Raw genomic sequence first — 17,566 nt, 5'->3', positions numbered from 1 at the left:
ATTTTTAAGAACTTTGAAAAAATATATATATATTATTTTTCACCGTAGATTTATAATTTTAAGTTTTAGGAGTTTGGCAACCGTCCATTTCAACATCTTAGATCAAGCTAAAAAAAATTAAAAATACTTAATTTTTATTTTTAAATATGAATTTTTTCATAAAATATAGAAGGATGATGTGGTCGAATGTCAATGTGAAAATCCATCTAGGCCCAACGACCCTTAGTAAGATTTGAAATGTTATTAAATTACTAAGGAAAGTATATATATTTTTTTTAAGTTTTTATATTATATTTTTAATAATAAGTCAAAACCCCTCGCTACATTTAGTGAGCAATTGTCTCGATTTCCATATTCTTCACTTCAACATTTGTCAATAGAGAGTATGTTAGACCCAAATTTTGTGACTTGGCTCTTTAAAATAAGAGGATGTCATGTTTAAAAAGTTTGTTGGAGTTATTTTTAATAAAATTTCAAATCTTAACTAAGAGTCGTTAAGCTCACATGGATTACTACATTAGCAATTTAACACAACATCTTTCTAGATTTCATGGAAAAACTCATATTCAAAATTTTGATTAAAATATATATTTTAAGCTTAATCCAAGGTGTTGAAAATGGACAGTTATAAAACTCTAAAAAATTAAAATTTAAAAGTGAAAATAATGTACGTGTGTGTGTGTGTGTGTTTTTTTTTTCTAAAGTTTTTCCTTTTTCAAAATTCTTAGAATTTCATTCTTTACAAGTTAGTGCCACCGGATCATGTTTTTGGATGCTAACATGTGAGCTCATGACTCTTAGTAAGATTTAAGTAGATTTTAACAAATGAAAAATATTAAAAGTAAAAAAAAAAAAAATTGTTAAGTCTCTTGGAACAATCAACAAATTTTTTACTAGCTAAAATAATATTTGATTGTCACTTTTTGACTAAAGATGCTCTTTTGCTTTAAAGAGTGAAAATTGAGAAAATGGTCCCCAAGAAACTAATTAGAAGTAAATGTTAAATGAAGAGGGAGCTTCCACTCTTTACATGTAGAGAGCCTCTAAGACTAGCTATTTTAATGTTAAAAAATGGAAAATACCTTCCTTACTAACTTAGTAAGATTGAAATCTTACTAAGGGTCGTTGGGCAAACATCGATTACCACATTGGCAATCCAACACAATTATTTTTTGAGCTTGATCTAAAGTGTTGAAAATGGACAACTATTGAACTTCAAAAACATAAAATTTAAATTTAAAAATTCTTAGAATTACATTCTCTACAATCCTGTAGCATCGAATCATGTTTTTGGAGGCTAAGATGTAAGTTCACGACTCTTAATAGGATTTAAGTAGGTTTTAACAAATATGTGTTTGTAAAGTAAAATAATAGTAAATATTAAAATAAATAAATAAAAGGAATTGTTGAGTCTATTGGAGTTGGGATAAAATTTTATATTAGCCAAAGTAACTTCTATTACTTTCTTTTTTGTTTTACAAAAGATGTTCTTTATTTTAAAGAACTTTGTTGAAGATACTCTACCGTTATGATAATTACACTTACCTCCCCTTTCATTCACGGATTAAAATTCAGATGTTATTTTTACTATTTTACCCTCTTATTTTATACTATCTTTTTTTATTTAAAAATAGATTCTAAACAGTAATTAAAATGTCTCATTCTAAGCACTCATTGAACTTATTTTTTGGCAAGCATATTTTTATTTATATACAAAAGAATAACATTTAAAAAAGAGCAAAATGATCATTAAAAGAAATTTAACTGATAGGTTGATAGATAACTAAAGGGAGGTAAGTGCAATTATCAAAATGTTAGGGGTCAAAATAGAATTATGCCAAACTATAATGGATCAAAGTGTAATTTACCCTTCCACTAATACGACAACTACACACCGTTTCAATTAGGGGTGCAACTTGGTTCGATCATGGTTTGGTTTGAGAACAAATCAAAAATGAAATAAAATTGACTTAGGTCAACTCTACAATTATATCGAATTCTCCATTAAATTAAACCAAACCAATCCGAAGTAAGGTTGATTTGGCTCAGTTTGATTCCATGAGTTGCAATATCCTATAAACCTTCCTTGAAGCAATGTATATTTTAATTAAAAAAATAATCAACATGAATTATTTGATATAATAAACACAATATAAAAGAATAATCATTCTCTCCCTTTCTTCATGCTCCAATTTTTAATAATTTAATATATATTTATCTACTTTTCAAGGAATTGATTTTTGATTATGTTAGGATCACTTCTACAGTTTCTTAACTTAGAATTCAACCTTAATTTATTTCAAACCAGCTCAAAGCTATTAGTTTGGTTCGGTTCAAGATTTGAATCACGAACTAAGTTGCACCCCTAGTTTCATCCATTAAATCCTATAGTCTTTAACTATCTCATTAAATTTAGAAAGCTTCTATTGCCACGCCAACTTTTGCTAATACCATCTCAGATATGTGAATTCTTTGGTGTTTTACATATGACTTAGGGAGGCGTTAGCAAAAGTTGGTGTGGCAATAGAAGTTTTATAAATTTAACGTTGTTAACGAATCCGTTAAATTTAACGCCGTCAACTACCTCACTAGTCACTATTGACAATTCTCCTATTTTAACTGTTCTAATTCTAAATATGCGAATCCGAAAGCTCCTGAACTGTTAGTCTCTCTCTCTGTGAATTAATGGTGATCGAAACGACAATGAAGGATTAAACGGCCAAGTTCTGTAATGGAGTTCTTCGAATTCTTTCTACTTCTCACTCTCTTTGCAAGCGTACATGCTACCTGTAACACTACAGACCAGGAGTCCGTCTCTAAAGCGTTTAGCTCTGTTTCTGGATTCGACTTTTCTCCATTTAAATCCATTAACGTTAGCTGCCCAAATCCTCCAATAAACGAAATAAAGCTTCCATCAAGAAATCTTAGCGGACTCGTTTCATGGGTCTTCCTTCAAAACATGTCTCAGTTACAATCCATCGATCTCTCCTCCAATTCTCTAAAAGGCTCTATTCCTGGCTCGTTCTGGTTGATCCCAAGCCTTGTTAAAGTCAATCTCGCAATGAATCAACTCGGTGGGAGCGTTGGATTTGAACAACCCACCTCAAAAATCGACCCTTTTTCGTCAATTCGAGAACTCAATCTCTCGAATAACAGGTTCAGCAACTCGATTCGTCTTTCGGGATTCTCGAATCTCAAAGTTCTTGACCTTTCGAGGAATAATCTGAGGTTTCTTCCTTCTGGGATCGAGAACCTCACGAAGCTCGAGTACATCAACCTCTCAAGCTGCAAAATTTCTGGGAATCTGAAACCAATCTCCAATCTTCGACTGTTAAAGTTCCTTGATGTCTCTGTTAACAACATGACCGGGTCTTTCCCTTCTGATTTTCCTCCTATTTCAAATCTCAAATTCTTGAATCTTTCTGTGAACAACTTTACAGGACAGATTGGTTCAGAAAAAATCAAGAAATTCGGTAAATCTGCGTTTTTTCAAGCTGGGATTTTTAATTCTTCAAAAATCCCCAAAATCCTAAGTCCAAGTCATTCCAGAAACCCATCTCCTAAACCCCAAATCAAACACAAACCCACAACCGAAAATCACAAAACGAAGAAACCCAAATCGATAACCAGACATTTAGTTCTAATTTTCTCGATTACAGGGACTTTCGCTCTCGTCTCCATGGTTGTTTTTGCTGGTTTTATCTACAGAAGAAGAAGTATAGCTCAGAGGAAGAAGAAATGGACAATCTCGAGACCGACACAGTTCCCGATAAAGATCGATAAATCAGGGCCGTTCTCGTTCGAGACTGAGTCAAGAACTTGGGTTGCGGACATTAAAGAAGCTTCTGCTGCACCAGTAGTGATGTTCGAGAAGCCATTGATGAACTTAACTTTTATGGATCTGATTACTGCCACGTCACACTTTGGGAAGGAATCGCAGTTGGCGGAGGGGAGCAGTGGGCCCATTTATACAGCTGTGTTACCGGGAGAGATCCACGTGGCAATCAAGGTGTTGGAGAAAGCTAAGGATGTTGAACGTGAAGACGCCATTGTTATCTTCGAAGAGCTTTCCAAGCTTAAACATCCAAACCTCTTGCCTCTCTCTGGATACTGTATTGCAGGTAACTGGAATAATTTTTGTGATTTAGAAATGCCCCACTTTTTTTTGGTCAATATTAGAGATGACCCCTTCTATTTTCAATCTGATGCCATGCATGCCCCTTGACCTAGATCTTATTTGTGTGACTAACTTAAATGACCTAAATGCCTTCATATTCAACATTCTTCTACCCTGATTTTCAACCATTAAAAAAAAATAGTCTATCTTCTTCAATCTCCAAATCTCTAGCGATAAAAAAAAAAATAATAATAATAATAATAATTGGAGAATTAAAAACATAGATTTTTGTTAGAAAAACCAAGGGTTTCTATATGACATTAAAGACAATGGATCGAAGTAGTTAAAAATAATTTATCTGAAAGGCTAAAAGATTGACAATTATGGGTTTTAAGTAAACAAAACAAAAACAATCCTCTCTAAACTCAAGGGTATTTGGGTCATTTTACAAAAGTCACAACATATAGAATTCAAGTCAAGGGGGGTATGTTTAATAAACCCAGATTAAATGGTTTCACGGGTTCTAAGTTCCAAGATTCAGATCATTTAATGCGCTTTCTTTATCAAAACTTTTAAGAGAATTTATTAGTTACGATTTCCTCCGAATCACGGTGGCATTTTTGAAATTAAATTAAAAAATCCGGGGTAATAAGCATCTAACATGTCTTGCGTTGTAGGGAAAGAGAAGTTGCTTCTATACGAGTTTATGGCGAATGGCGACTTACATCGTTGGCTCCACGAGCTTCCAACAGGAGAACCCGACGTGGAAGATTGGAGCATGGACACGTGGGAGCATCAAAACGATGAAACAAGTGGTACCCACATAATCTCCACAGAAAAAATCGGATGGCGTACGCGTCATCGAATCGCCGTAGGAATCGCTCGTGGGCTCGCTTATCTCCACCACGCGGGATCGAAGCCTATAATCCACGGCCACCTTGTCCCCTCAAATATCCTACTCGCTGACGATTTCGAACCGCGAATCGCTGATTTTGGAATCCGAGTAAAGGAAGAAATCGGGAGTACTGAAGCTGACGTGTACTGCTTCGGTGTGGTTTTGATAGAGATTTTAACAGGGAAGCCAGGCTCAGAAGAGAACGTGGCTTGGGTTCGAGGTTGGTGAAGGAGAGAGAAGGAATGAGAGCTTTGGATCCGAAGTTAAAATTCGGTGAGGACTCGGTGAGTGAGATGGTGGAGTGTTTACGAGTTGGATATTTGTGTACGGCTGAGTTAGCTATGAAAAGACCTTCGATGCAACAAGTCGTTGGGCTGCTGAAAGATATAGTTCCAACCTGATTTGATTTGAGTTGATTCGTTCAAATCTTTCTTCCTATCTCCTCTAATTATTTTTTTGTAAAATGTATATTAAAATAGTGATATTTTGACTGTCATCCTTTATTTATTTGAAAATTTATATTTACCTCCCTAGAACAAAATTGCAAGTTTACAATCAAATCGGGTTGTTAGGGAATTGGATCGGGTTGATTAGGATCTAAATTTGAGCCAATAATAATCTGAACCATTAAACCATTCTGTATCAGCTCAAATTTACATTTGGCATAAACATATAAATAATTTTTTATGTATTTAAAATGTTTGGGATCCAAAATTTGTCCTATATAGATTAAAAGTTTAGAATTAGACTGATTTTTGTGAAGATATTTTTGTAATAGGGAAATCATTCTTAAAAAAAAAAAAATTAGCCCATTCTGGAATTTTTAACACCATCAAAATTGATTTATAAATTAACGATAACAATCGACAGTCCGCAAATTTTCAACTTGTAAATCACTTTTAATGGGGTTTGAAATTTCATATTGGGTTAATTTTTTGTGAGGATTATCTCCTCATCATAGAGATCACCCTCACAAAAAATTAGTCCAATTCAAAACTTTTAATCCATAAAAGAACAAATTTTGCCTTCTAAATGTTGGTTTTCAAACCTAATCATATTTAAATAAGATATATAAATATAATTGAAATAATTCTTGTATGGGCATTGTTTGGTATCTCTATGCAATCAAAAGGTTGTCCTAAAGATACAAATATCACGGAGAATGGAAGGAATTAAGGGCATCTTGAGAGGAGTAATCGGGATATCTCGACCGCAGTAAAGTAAAAAAGACTTGGGGAATGTAATGGGAAAGGAAACCAACAAGAAAATCCCAAGTCAATGCTCTAGATCTTGATTGTAAAGTCGGGTGGGAGAAGTCATTTCCCTTCTTGTTTAGGTTGGGAGAGTTGAGAAACTTACCAATATAACTAAAATCCCTATAATCATGAATAAGACCCAAGGATTGAACATAATCTTATCAATTATAAGAAAATTAATTGATTCTAATTAAACAATTATTGTGAATCTAACTTAGACATCAACAAATAGGTATTAGAGTCTCTTTGAGAAGTATCACATCGATGCTTAGACAGATTCTTCATGTAGGTTCAGATTGGTGGTGCAATGAATCTTGAGGTGGTGGTGAAAATATCTGCCAAAGTTCTTAACATTCAGTAGGTCCTATTAGATTGAGGAATAATTGATCCAGAACTAATCCTATCCTAACTTTGAATCGCCAATCAAATCCGATTTGATTTGCAAAGATTAGCTAAATTTTATATATTTAAAAAAATATTTAACTTAAATGATATATTTTTATTTGAGTAGGAGGCCAGGGACCAAGGCATGAGTGATCTATGACTAATTTAATCTTTATCAAGTTGGAGGCAATTTTAAATTTTCTTAATTTAAGAAAATATTTCTAATTTATCTAAATAATGTAGTAGATAGCTAAAAAGATCCTCTAATAGATCAAATGGGAAAAGAAGAAGAAGAAGTGAGTGACTTTTATGTCAGCAGAATCCCACTAATTTCATTTCATTTCATTTGTCTCTTCTGTGACTAAGACTTCATCACTTCTCTCACTTTTTTTCTTTTCTTTTGCCTTCCTTTAACCTCTTTAAATTTATTTTTTTTTTTTTAAGAAAAAAAAAAAAAGACATAAAAGAGAAAGTAGAAGATGCTGTGCAGGAGTATAAAGGATGATGCTCCTACACGTACCAACAAAGTAAAAGTGACTCAGTGTCAGTTCTCTTTATCATTTGCCAACTCTTTTTGCCCAAAATCAGATGTGGGCCCTCACTTTGATTTGGTTTTCAAGCTTAAGTAGAACTAACGGACGGTTATGATCTTTCAGTATGAGATGGAATGATGATGGAATGCGCATCATCGACTGATGTCAAGTACAAGATTATTCCTTAATAGTTTCTTTGAGTGTTTTTATTCTCACACCAACTTTTATTTGTGACACACTGAGTACTCTTCGCGTTCATGGAAACCCTTCAATTTCTAATATTCTAAAAAGGAAAATGCTAAAGTGACATTCAAATTGACATTGTTTCAGATATTGCTGATCTGGATGTGTCTATAGAATCATAAATGTTTTCATGGAGATATGAGTGAGAAGCATCTTGAGTTATGTTCACACCAATGTCCCAAACGATGTCAATTTCAATGTTACTCCCGCACCACGCTTTTTAAAAAGTCAAACTAGCCTAACTGACCTAGTAAGATTAGAAATCTTACTAAGGGTCGTTGGGCCAACATGGCTTACCCTCTTGGCAATCTGACGCAGCAGCGTTCTATTGGGGGGTGCAGAGTTAGTATGGAGTTAGTGGGGGCAATTCCCCCCTTCCCCCTCCTCCTCCTCCCTCAATTTCTTTTGGATGGTTTAGATACTTTTACATCTATGCTTTAATTTGATATACCCTTATATTTTCAATCCATTTGCCCCCACATCCTCACCTTCCTCCAATTTTTGCCCCCTCCCCTTCTCATAGAATAATTGAAAATGATCTAAATATCCTTTTCTTCAACCTCGAACAAAACTCTTTCAATTTTCTCCCCAAAAGCATTCACCTTCGAGTTCTTCAACCTTAGCACTAAGGATACTTTGTCCCCACTACAAGATAACCCTTGCTTTGCCACTGCTTCTATATTTATGAAAAAATTTGGATTCAAAAGAATAGAATAAAATTGATCACTGTGCGCTTGATCCTAGGTGTTGAAAATGAAAGGTTGCAAAACTTCAAAAATCTAAAATTAAATTCAGTGGTGAAAAATAATTTCTTTAATTTTTTTTGCACAATTCTTAGAATTCTATCTTCAAGGTTCCTATAGCATCAAATCATATTTTTGGATGCCACAAGATGATGTGGTTAGGAAACTTTCCTTAGTATGTAAGATAAGTATTTTTATTCTAGAATTGATTACAAGAGGAATAACAAATAGAAGGTTGACTTTTAAATATATATTTTTCTCTTTTATATATTTATTATTATTTTTAAATTTTTTTTGTTTCAGTTGGTGAATATTTGATATTCTATCTATGTCCACCTTCAAATCATATGAATAAGATAAGATTTTAGGAGTATAAATTATGGTATTTAGGTAAACAATCAAGGGATTTCTTCAAATGGTTTAGGTAATTGAGGTTGGAAACCATGGAATGAAGATGAGGATTCATAGACTACAAATGTTCTATCATAAAACTTGAAGAGCTTGAAATTGACTATTTTTGATAGAAAATCAAGATTTTTTTATAAGGATATTTAAGTAATTTTTTATTACTCTATCAGAAAAGATTTAGGAGTATCAATATGTAACATAGGTATCATCTCAAATACCAAAACGTAGAGAGAGATATGTCTAAGTCACCCTATGTTCAATAAGTATCTTATTGAAAAAAGTTGGTGTAGATGGATGTTTTTCAATAAATATGCAGGAAGCCGTAACTGCTTTTCATTCGTATCTCGAGAAAAAAAAAACATCTATGTCTCTGTGCACATCTCCACATCAGTATAGTGTTGAAAGCAATATCGTAGACTTTAGCATTATTCATATGTAAAAACTAATTTTTTTTAACACAGAGACCAAAAATGAAACGATTTTTCATATGGGTTTGATTTTGGAACTTTTTTCAGACTTAGTTGGAAAAGTAATCTAACTACACCTCTTCCTATATCAAAAAACATGAGTGAATGCCATAAGGATGAATAAAGATTTGCTAGTTAAAAATTTATGTGTGTGTATTAAATGAGCAAAAGTTTTTATTTTATTTTAAACTTTGGCAGGCCACACATGTCGCCCGACCCGGCACCTATACAACATTAAATAACTACTTTTTTGGTAAAAAGACATATAGAGATTCAAAGGCATGATTTGGAGAGTACACCTAGTGATCAACCTTACTCAACTCAACCAATCCTTGGTGATTTAAAATTGTTTTGCAATGTGTCAAACCAAATTAGCTATGGGTCTTAACTAATATGTTAAAAAAAAGTGTTTGGTTAGTAGAGAAAATTTTGGAGTGATTTAAGTGCTTTATTTTAATATTTTTTAATGACATGTGACATCATGTCATTGGTTCATCAACTTAGAACATAAATTTTTAAACAATAAATATTTGATATAAGAATGTACATCAGAAAATTATAAGAATTTCAAAAATATATAAATATATATTATGAAATTTAGAAAGAATAATACTGAAATAACCTCAAGAGTATACTTCATATCATACATCCTAATGTCAAAGTGTGCAGAATCGTATATGCTTTTCAATGGAGATCAGAAAGCATCTATGACTATTGCACACTTTCACATCAGGATGTGCGATATGAGGTACAATCTTGAGGGCACCGCAGCACCACCCACTTAGGGATTCAATGGCAGCCCATATTTTAAAACTTTCCCTATGCGTCAAAAGTCTGGTACGGTGCATGTGTCGTTCTTTTGGCCCCATCTTCGTAGTATTTGATTTCGGGTCTAGTGGCCCTCTTTTGTTGACTTATTTTTCCAACAATAAGGCTCCAAACAACAAGTGGTGGTTTAACTAATGAAAATGTAGCACGCGTCACGTGTATTATCATAGGTCGCTACCGCTTCGATTTTGACTCATTTGGGTTTTGATTAGTTACAGTTGCAAACAGTCCAATAAACGCACGAGTCTGTGAAAAGGACAGTTAACGTGCATGTTTGGCTCAAAAGTTGAAAGAATGGGAAGAAAATTTAGCAAAATTTTGTTTTTGGGTTGGGACTTGGGAGTGGAGAGACAGAGAAAGAGACAGAGACAGAGACAAATGAGTACTCATCGTGTAGTCCACAACATGACTCAGAGAGAGAGAGAGACAGATGAGTCCTCATCGTGTAGTCTGCAACGTGACTCGGACGTGTAGTAGGCTAGTGGTTTTTCTTGTAGTAACCAGTGCTACTTTTTAAACTGTAGAAATAGTTTCAACAATTATGCAAGATTAACTCTAGTTAAAAGATTTCTTTTTTTCTTTTTTATTACATAAAAAAAATAGAAATTGAAAAAAAACAAAATAGTAGTTCTCAATTGCACGACTCATCCCTCTCGATCTTTTCTCTACCTTCTCACCACTTAAGGTGTCACCATCACCATTCTCTCTCTCTCTCTCTCTCTCTCTCTCTCTCAACACCAACATCACCAAATTATAAGGACATAAGAGCTCCGTTGAGACGAAATCATCCCTATTTACAGGAAGAAATTACGTCTGTCTCTATAAATTATCACAATGATAACATCACCATAGGCCCTCAATGATGTTCTATGATTTCTTGACACAACCCATTGTTGTTAGGCTGTGTTTGGATTGAGAGAAGTGGAGAGAAGAGAAGAGGAGAGAACTTGGGGGAACTTTGAATTTTTAAAATATCTTAAAAGAGATTTAGGCTGTGTTTGGATTGAGGGAAAGGGAGGGAAGAGAAACTCATTAAGGGAAGAGAAGGGAAGGGAAGAGAAGACTAGTTTCTCTTCACCCTGTTTGGATTGAAAGAGAAGAGAAGAGAAAGAATCAAGTTTCTCCTGTTTGGTTATCATTCATAAGAGAAGAGAAGAGAAATTATTCTTGTTAAATGACTATTATACCCTTCATAGTCTAAAGAACAAAATTGTATTTATGTAATGAAACAAAATATAAACACCTAAATTTATTTATAAAGAATATGATAAATATTCATCTTCCAACCAAATATCATATTAAGAAATTATTTTTAGTCCAAATGACTATTATACCCTTCATAGTTTACAAATAATCATTGCACTTAAATTAATAGCAACTTTATTTATTTAGGAAAAACTACTTAAGGGACCCTTGCAGAAGGATTTTTTAATGTTGAACTCACTACTGTTTATTGACGAGTTAACTTTTTATTTACTGACGAACTTGACGCTTTTTTAATTATTGTCAAGTTCATCATTTTTTCAAATAAAAAGTTGTGAAGTCGACATTGATAAAATCCACCCATTTCCAATTTTCGAGTTTTTTTGACTAAAGAACCAAACCAGCCCTAATGTATCTCTTAAGGAGAAGAAAGCAATAAAAAGTCGACTATGGCATTGCTGCTGCAGCAATCCTCAATGCCAATGTCACTCTCACTGATCTCCCGCACGTCCTCTACAACCTCCAATTCAATGCAACCGTAAATGCCAATGTAGTTGGATTGAAGGGGGGTGGGATTGTCAATGTTAAATCTCTTAGATGGGGAGAGGTTGAGGATGTGGGATCAATTGGAGAAGTGTTTGATGTTATCTTAGGTTACCTCTTCGAACCTCTTCTTAGTACACTTCGATTTTTCTTAAATGGAGACAATGATGTCATGTTCTTGATGGCTCATTTGAAGAGGTGTTTTGATTTTGTTTACTTTAAAAAGGCAAGGAAGATGCTTGAAGTTCTGAAGATTCACTCGGATCCTCTATCACCTGGATCTCAAATTGGTGTCGTGGTTTACATTTTTGCCGGGAAACATAAAACAATGTCTGTTCAATGATCATTTTGGGTGATTTCGATAGATGATGAGATCAAGTGAAATTTATTAATTCAAATTTTCCAAGCGAAATCAATTCAAATTCTGAAATCAAAGCGAAGAACTTGATTTATAATCACAATTGACATGTTAAGATACATGGATCCAGAACAATTTGACAAACATTTATTACATGACACCAAATTTTTCACTATAAAGATCAACCAATCAATCACCATTTCCGTTAAGTTAGATGGCGAGTATATCAAATTCATGGGGCATGAAGTCTTCGCTTGGTCTGTAGTATTTGTTGGGCGAGTATAAGCTTAAGTTGGCAACTTGGCCTGTGTACAAGCATGCAAACCTCTCCACCTACATAAATAATGTGCAAACAACCATAATCATGAGTCACATATCAATCAAATTAAAAGAAGAAAAAATTATAAGATAGCAGTAAGACCAACTTTTTTTCACGGACCTAAAAGTTGTGTTCATTGATATTCACTCTGTTCTCACAAGCAAGATGAATCATCTTACTATACAAGATCATTATGGGGTGGAATATAATGTTTATGGTTAAAATTGAATTATCTGAAATGTATACAGCATCCATTGTAAAAGCACACTACTAGAAAAGGGACCTATACCGACGGTTAGATCCGTCGCTATATCCTCCTAAATCTGTCGCAGAATCTTTTACCGACGGACAGATTTTTCGTCGGCACTCGTCGGAGATAGTCGCGTCGGTATTTGTTTTAGCGACGGCACAATAAATTTCCCGTCGGTATATCCCTTATTTTCTGGAAAATTTTTTTTTCCAGAAATTGGGTTTTCATTAGTATTTACACCTTTTACCGACAGTATATTTGCCGTCGCTATATCTTTTACCGACAGACTTTTTAAGTCCGTCGGTATATGCTATTTTGTTAAAAAAAAAAATTTTACAAAAGCCAACCCAACCCAGCCCATTCCATCCCATGCATCAATAAGCCTTCCTGCAGCATATGCACCAATTATTGTATTTCCTGCAATTAAAATTGATGCACACCTCCACACAGTAAACGAAATGAAAATGTTTTAATTCAGACCCGTACAAGCAAATAAAGGTGAACCATAAATCCTTTGCAACGTTAAAATGAAGAACGTAATGGCTATTTCCCCGATATATCAATCTGATGCTCACTACACATAAAGCTTTAAAAAGTGGACATCCAGGGTGAAGTATCAGAGACCTTTACAGGGGGACAAAGTGGACAACACATGCATATCAATCTACGTCACAAAGCATATCAAAAGACTAATTCTTCTGTTAAGTATAGTCATAAGCTAGGAGTTATTTAACACAATGAAGTAGGTACCTGAATTTTAGGAATTAATTCATTCATCTCCTGGGGACTTCTACTACGAAAATTCTGTCCTTCTATTGTCCCCAGTGAGCATTTTCACATTAATCCCAGGCGCACTGGATTCTTGATCCCAACCACAGCTATCAGTGTGTAACCATCCACGGGAATGCTAGAGCTATAGGAAGGCATTTCCATATCCTTAAAAGCTAAACAACTGATCCAGTGCGTTGGGCATCAAAATCACCCACCAAAAGCAAGCCAAACTTCAACAATGCTGATTCTGTGGGAGTGATAAAGGTTGGTTGTCAATGTCCCAGTTTTATCTGTGCAAATGCAGCTAGCAGAACCCATGGCCTCACAAACTGAGAGACGCCTAACGAGTGCCTGATAATGAAATCCTCCACTCAAGTAATCCATATCCAACAAAAGAATACGGTGATATTTAAAGAAGATCATCTTAAAATGTAGAAAAACCAAGAAATGACAACAACAGAGTGCTCGTGTCAGGATAAGAACACAAGTATGCAAGCAGGGCAGTCATATTAATTGCCCCATAGGAGGCCTCATGAGACATACTTAAAATGCATGATTTATAGATGACAGCATGTGTCATTCTTCAAAATAGAGATAGAGTAACACATGTTTGATGAGTCTAAGGAGGGTCATATATAAAGACGAATTCTTTAACCAGTCCTTTAGATTTTCATCTTTTATTTTCCATAATAATGCCTACAGAAAAAATCAGAGTCAACTACATAAAGTCGAGGAAGCCGTGAGATAAACAAAGAAACAACAAAACCAGTGATGGCCTAGCCAAACTATCATTCTATGTTGAAAAATGTACATTGTGGAAGGCCCAGTCTGCTAATCTGCCAGGTAGGCCAGCCCATTTACAACCCTATCTGGAACATGTCCAGCGCAGCGAAAGGAGTTGTATATAAAAATAGTCAAAAAAAAATTCAAAATTCGAGAAAAAATTTAATATGGTTCTCAAGAAAAGAAAATCAGATCGTACGCATGTTAAATGAGATTACCAATACATTCCTGAAATAAGTTAATACATACCCGAGACCCAGAATAATACTCAGATAATTCTTCAATACATTCTGAAGCACGAGATTTGTTCTCTTGCCACAACGTTTCTTTGCCTTCCAAAAGCTCCATATAGAGTTGTTTCACTTCAAACTCAAACTGCAACATTCAATATCTTTGGTAATCAACAATTCATCATCAATGCTTCTATAGAAAGCAATATTTGAAAAGACAATTATCATTACTTGGGAAGTATTCACTAGCAATGATATAAGGGTCTCCTCCTCTATCTTATGCGCAATTCCAGCAGAAGTAACTATTTCCCTTGTTTTTTTATCATTGCTCTGCAAGTGGTCGAAATATGAAATAGATAAACTAATATTAGCATTTTATGTAAACAAGGAAAAGAAAATCACCAATAAACAAGTATTGAACAAACAAAGAGGGCAAGAAGCTAGAGGATATTCAATGTCTCATGAAATTCAGTAGCATTGGTGCTTCATACTGCTTTCTTCCTCTGGAAAATTTTAAGAGGCACAAACCACACAACAGATAAGTCCATGCAGTTTGTAATGTTTTGCAAGAAAGAGAAGTTTTAGATATCTACCTGCACAAAGAGTCCAGTGAGGGTTCCTTCACACGTATATCTGCAGTTTTACAATCTAAGGTTAGTTTTTCTAGGATTAAAAAACAACATCATCAAGAAGCAAGTCCTAAATTTCTCACAAAAACAAAATAACCTACAAGAATTTTTTAGCAAGGTTTTTATATCAAAAAAGAACACACAAGTTTTGCGCCCAATGCTATGCATATGAATACCCCCACTTATAAATTGATCCATGCAGTTCAACTAGGGGGTCACCACTTGGGTGGGTAATAGTCTGATAGCATATTGGACAATCTTAAGTGTGCAATGGTAATGTTAGTAATTGGAGATTACACAATTCAAACAATTATGAATTCAACTAAAAAAAAGGCATGGATAAAATTCAGACAATTAGTCAAGAATGATTACCAATTACTAAAATTCAGTTTTGATTTATAGTTCAAGGAGTGAAGCTTCTTTCATTTTGTTTGGTCAATAACTAAAAATCCGAACTCTAGGTGAGTAAGAATCACATCTTTCATTGACTAGAAAGTTTGAAACTCTATTCATAAATCCGTCATGATTTCAAAACCTATTGAAGGATCTACACCATCCAATCTAAATATACAAAGAACTAGAGTTGGAGTTCTATATAACTTCAGGATCATCAATTCTTATTGATATAATCAACTCTAAATTTTCAGAAGTTGAAACTTGAGAGCGTTGAACCTGTACAATTCCTCAAATCAAGTAGGCTCTAAAGTTCCATTATCAATTACAAAATCAAGTTTTTGCTACATGAAACTCTAGTACACTTATGAATGTTTCATCCACTCTTTGCTACTAAAGAGAGAACAGTGCATGAAACTATACTTTCTCCATGTTGCAATTAGAGATTCCAATACTACAAACAATTGAGGATGAATACATGCCCATACTAATATGACCCAGACCCCGCGAAAGAAAGAGGGCTCGAGACATGAATACAATAAAACCATTAAGGAATAATATGCCCAGATATTAATTGCAATAACAATCATATATAGGAGTAGGAGTTATATCATTCATGAAACAAGCCAGACAGAAAAACTCAATATTATCTATAGCACAAACATGAGAAGCAATAAGATAATCCTGCTTACCCGCACCCAGTCAGCTGGTGTTCATGGACCGAGCCGGTAATTGCCATCACCCATGAAGTGACCATCCATATAGAGAGCTGCATTCTGTTTCTGATCTAAACCAGTTGATGTTGCCAAAGCCACTTTTTCTGTCTCCTGTTTTATTGATCATGCAGGGAATAATGTTAATATTCAGGGAATAATGTTAAAACACACGTTTAAAATGTACATATATATATATAGAAAAAGACAATATTTTTTTGAAAATTATTTTTACAAGACCCAATAATGGCCTTTGTGGTTCGAGCAAGTCTCCTTGTAGCATCTGCACATGTTAAATTCAATATATACTTGCCAACAAAAAAAAAATCTGGCCCAATCTCTCCATCCTAATGTGTAACAAAACCATTCTAAGAAAAAGGTAACAAAAATGGCCAATTCAGTGTATTTCATAGCCATTTATTTTTCTCAAGTACTTCCTCAATGGGTATCACTACTAAAGTTGCAGTCACACAAACTTTCTTAGTTCTACCTATTGAGTTTATTTTATACAGCCATGCTTACCACATTAAATGAGGGAAGAGACAGAGATATAATGACACACATAAAAAGTATGTGTAATTGGAAGAGAGGAAAAATAAGATCTTACCTGGCCCTTGATGATTCTACCAGCATGGTCATATTCAACCTCTCTCTCACTTTGCTCAAGAAGAAGCTCTCTTGGAATCTTTTGGAAGGCAAGGAGGATAGTTCATACATCCACCTATGGGTTGGAAATATTTGCCCATGCATGACTTCTCTATTATACTCCAATGCTTTGATTTTTGTTTTGTTTTTTTTCAATCATGTTGGGAATTGTTGTAATGATGCAAGTGAATGAGACAAATCAGGAGGGACTTAAGAGTCCTAGCCTCTAAATTTCTATTAAGATGCTAGCGTCCAACTCCCAACTGAGAAATTCAAATCTGCTCAAACATAAAACTAATTACTAAGGTTGGAAACCATGAATATGAACATGATGCCATTGAAGTCTAAAAAGCCTCAGTTGTTCAAGATGATCACTTTCAATTATTTTCATCACAGTTAAGGCATAATAATAGAAAATAGACTCAGGATCCAATACAGTGTTCCATTCCTATTAAATACCTATATGTGTCTACGTGGCACATTTTAGTTGGTGTTTAAAACAACTCAGGCTTTTATTCAAGCCATTCACGCTAGCCAATGTATTTGTTTCCAAATCAAATTGTGCCACGTAGACACCATTCCTATCTATAGGAATGGGGACACCGTATGGGATCTTGACTCTAGAAAATAATACTATTAGAGATCCAAAACTCAAATATGTACAAAACAGAGTAGGCACATTAGCTCTTTATCTTTCAGTTTTTCGTCCAAATCTGAAAAGTTCTCCTCAGAATCGTACAGACCCGAATGGTAGAACTGTTCCATTTTATTTTCTATTTTCTCCATGTATTATGACTCAATATTAGGAGATAGGAACTTGAGGACTTTGACATCGACACTCATTTAGATTATTGT

At 34.3% G+C, this 17,566-nt stretch overlaps 2 protein-coding genes across 7 annotated transcripts; one reads left to right on the top strand and one right to left on the bottom strand.

Moving 5' to 3' along the window:
- Positions 1–2,649: 2,649 nt before the first annotated feature.
- Positions 2,650–5,537, top strand: LOC147381321 (calmodulin-binding receptor kinase CaMRLK-like). Its single transcript, XM_086430582.1, is given in 3 exon segments — positions 2,650–4,121; positions 4,795–5,232; positions 5,235–5,537. Coding segments are annotated over 3 exon segments (2,007 nt in total). The 5' UTR covers positions 2,650–2,731; the 3' UTR covers positions 5,414–5,537.
- Positions 5,538–12,042: 6,505 nt separating this feature from the next.
- Positions 12,043–17,560, bottom strand: LOC147381320 (uncharacterized). Of its 6 annotated transcripts, none has more exons than XR_015174661.1 (7): positions 16,046–17,560; positions 14,925–14,964; positions 14,757–14,834; positions 14,563–14,661; positions 14,351–14,476; positions 13,298–13,669; positions 12,043–12,311 (listed from the first exon to the last, which is right to left on the bottom strand). XR_015174661.1 is itself a non-coding variant. In XM_086430583.1 (5 exons), the coding sequence occupies exons 1-5, from the start codon at positions 16,126–16,128 to the stop codon at positions 12,189–12,191; spliced, it is 471 nt and encodes a 156-aa protein (XP_086286709.1). In that variant the 5' UTR covers positions 16,129–17,560; the 3' UTR covers positions 12,043–12,188. The 6 variants fall into 6 exon arrangements, 1 of the variants encoding a protein (XP_086286709.1); XR_015174657.1 differs by lacking the exon at positions 14,757–14,834 and having other exon boundaries at positions 16,046–16,180; positions 16,674–17,560; XR_015174660.1 differs by having other exon boundaries at positions 14,563–14,834.
- Positions 17,561–17,566: the final 6 nt, after the last annotated feature.

The sequence above is a fragment of the Akebia trifoliata genome, unplaced genomic scaffold (genome assembly GCF_017979445.1).
Source record: "Akebia trifoliata isolate Shusen 1 unplaced genomic scaffold, ASM1797944v1 Contig00573, whole genome shotgun sequence".
Lineage (NCBI taxonomy): Eukaryota > Viridiplantae > Streptophyta > Magnoliopsida > Ranunculales > Lardizabalaceae > Akebia > Akebia trifoliata.
This window is presented reverse-complemented; position numbering and strand designations above follow the sequence as displayed.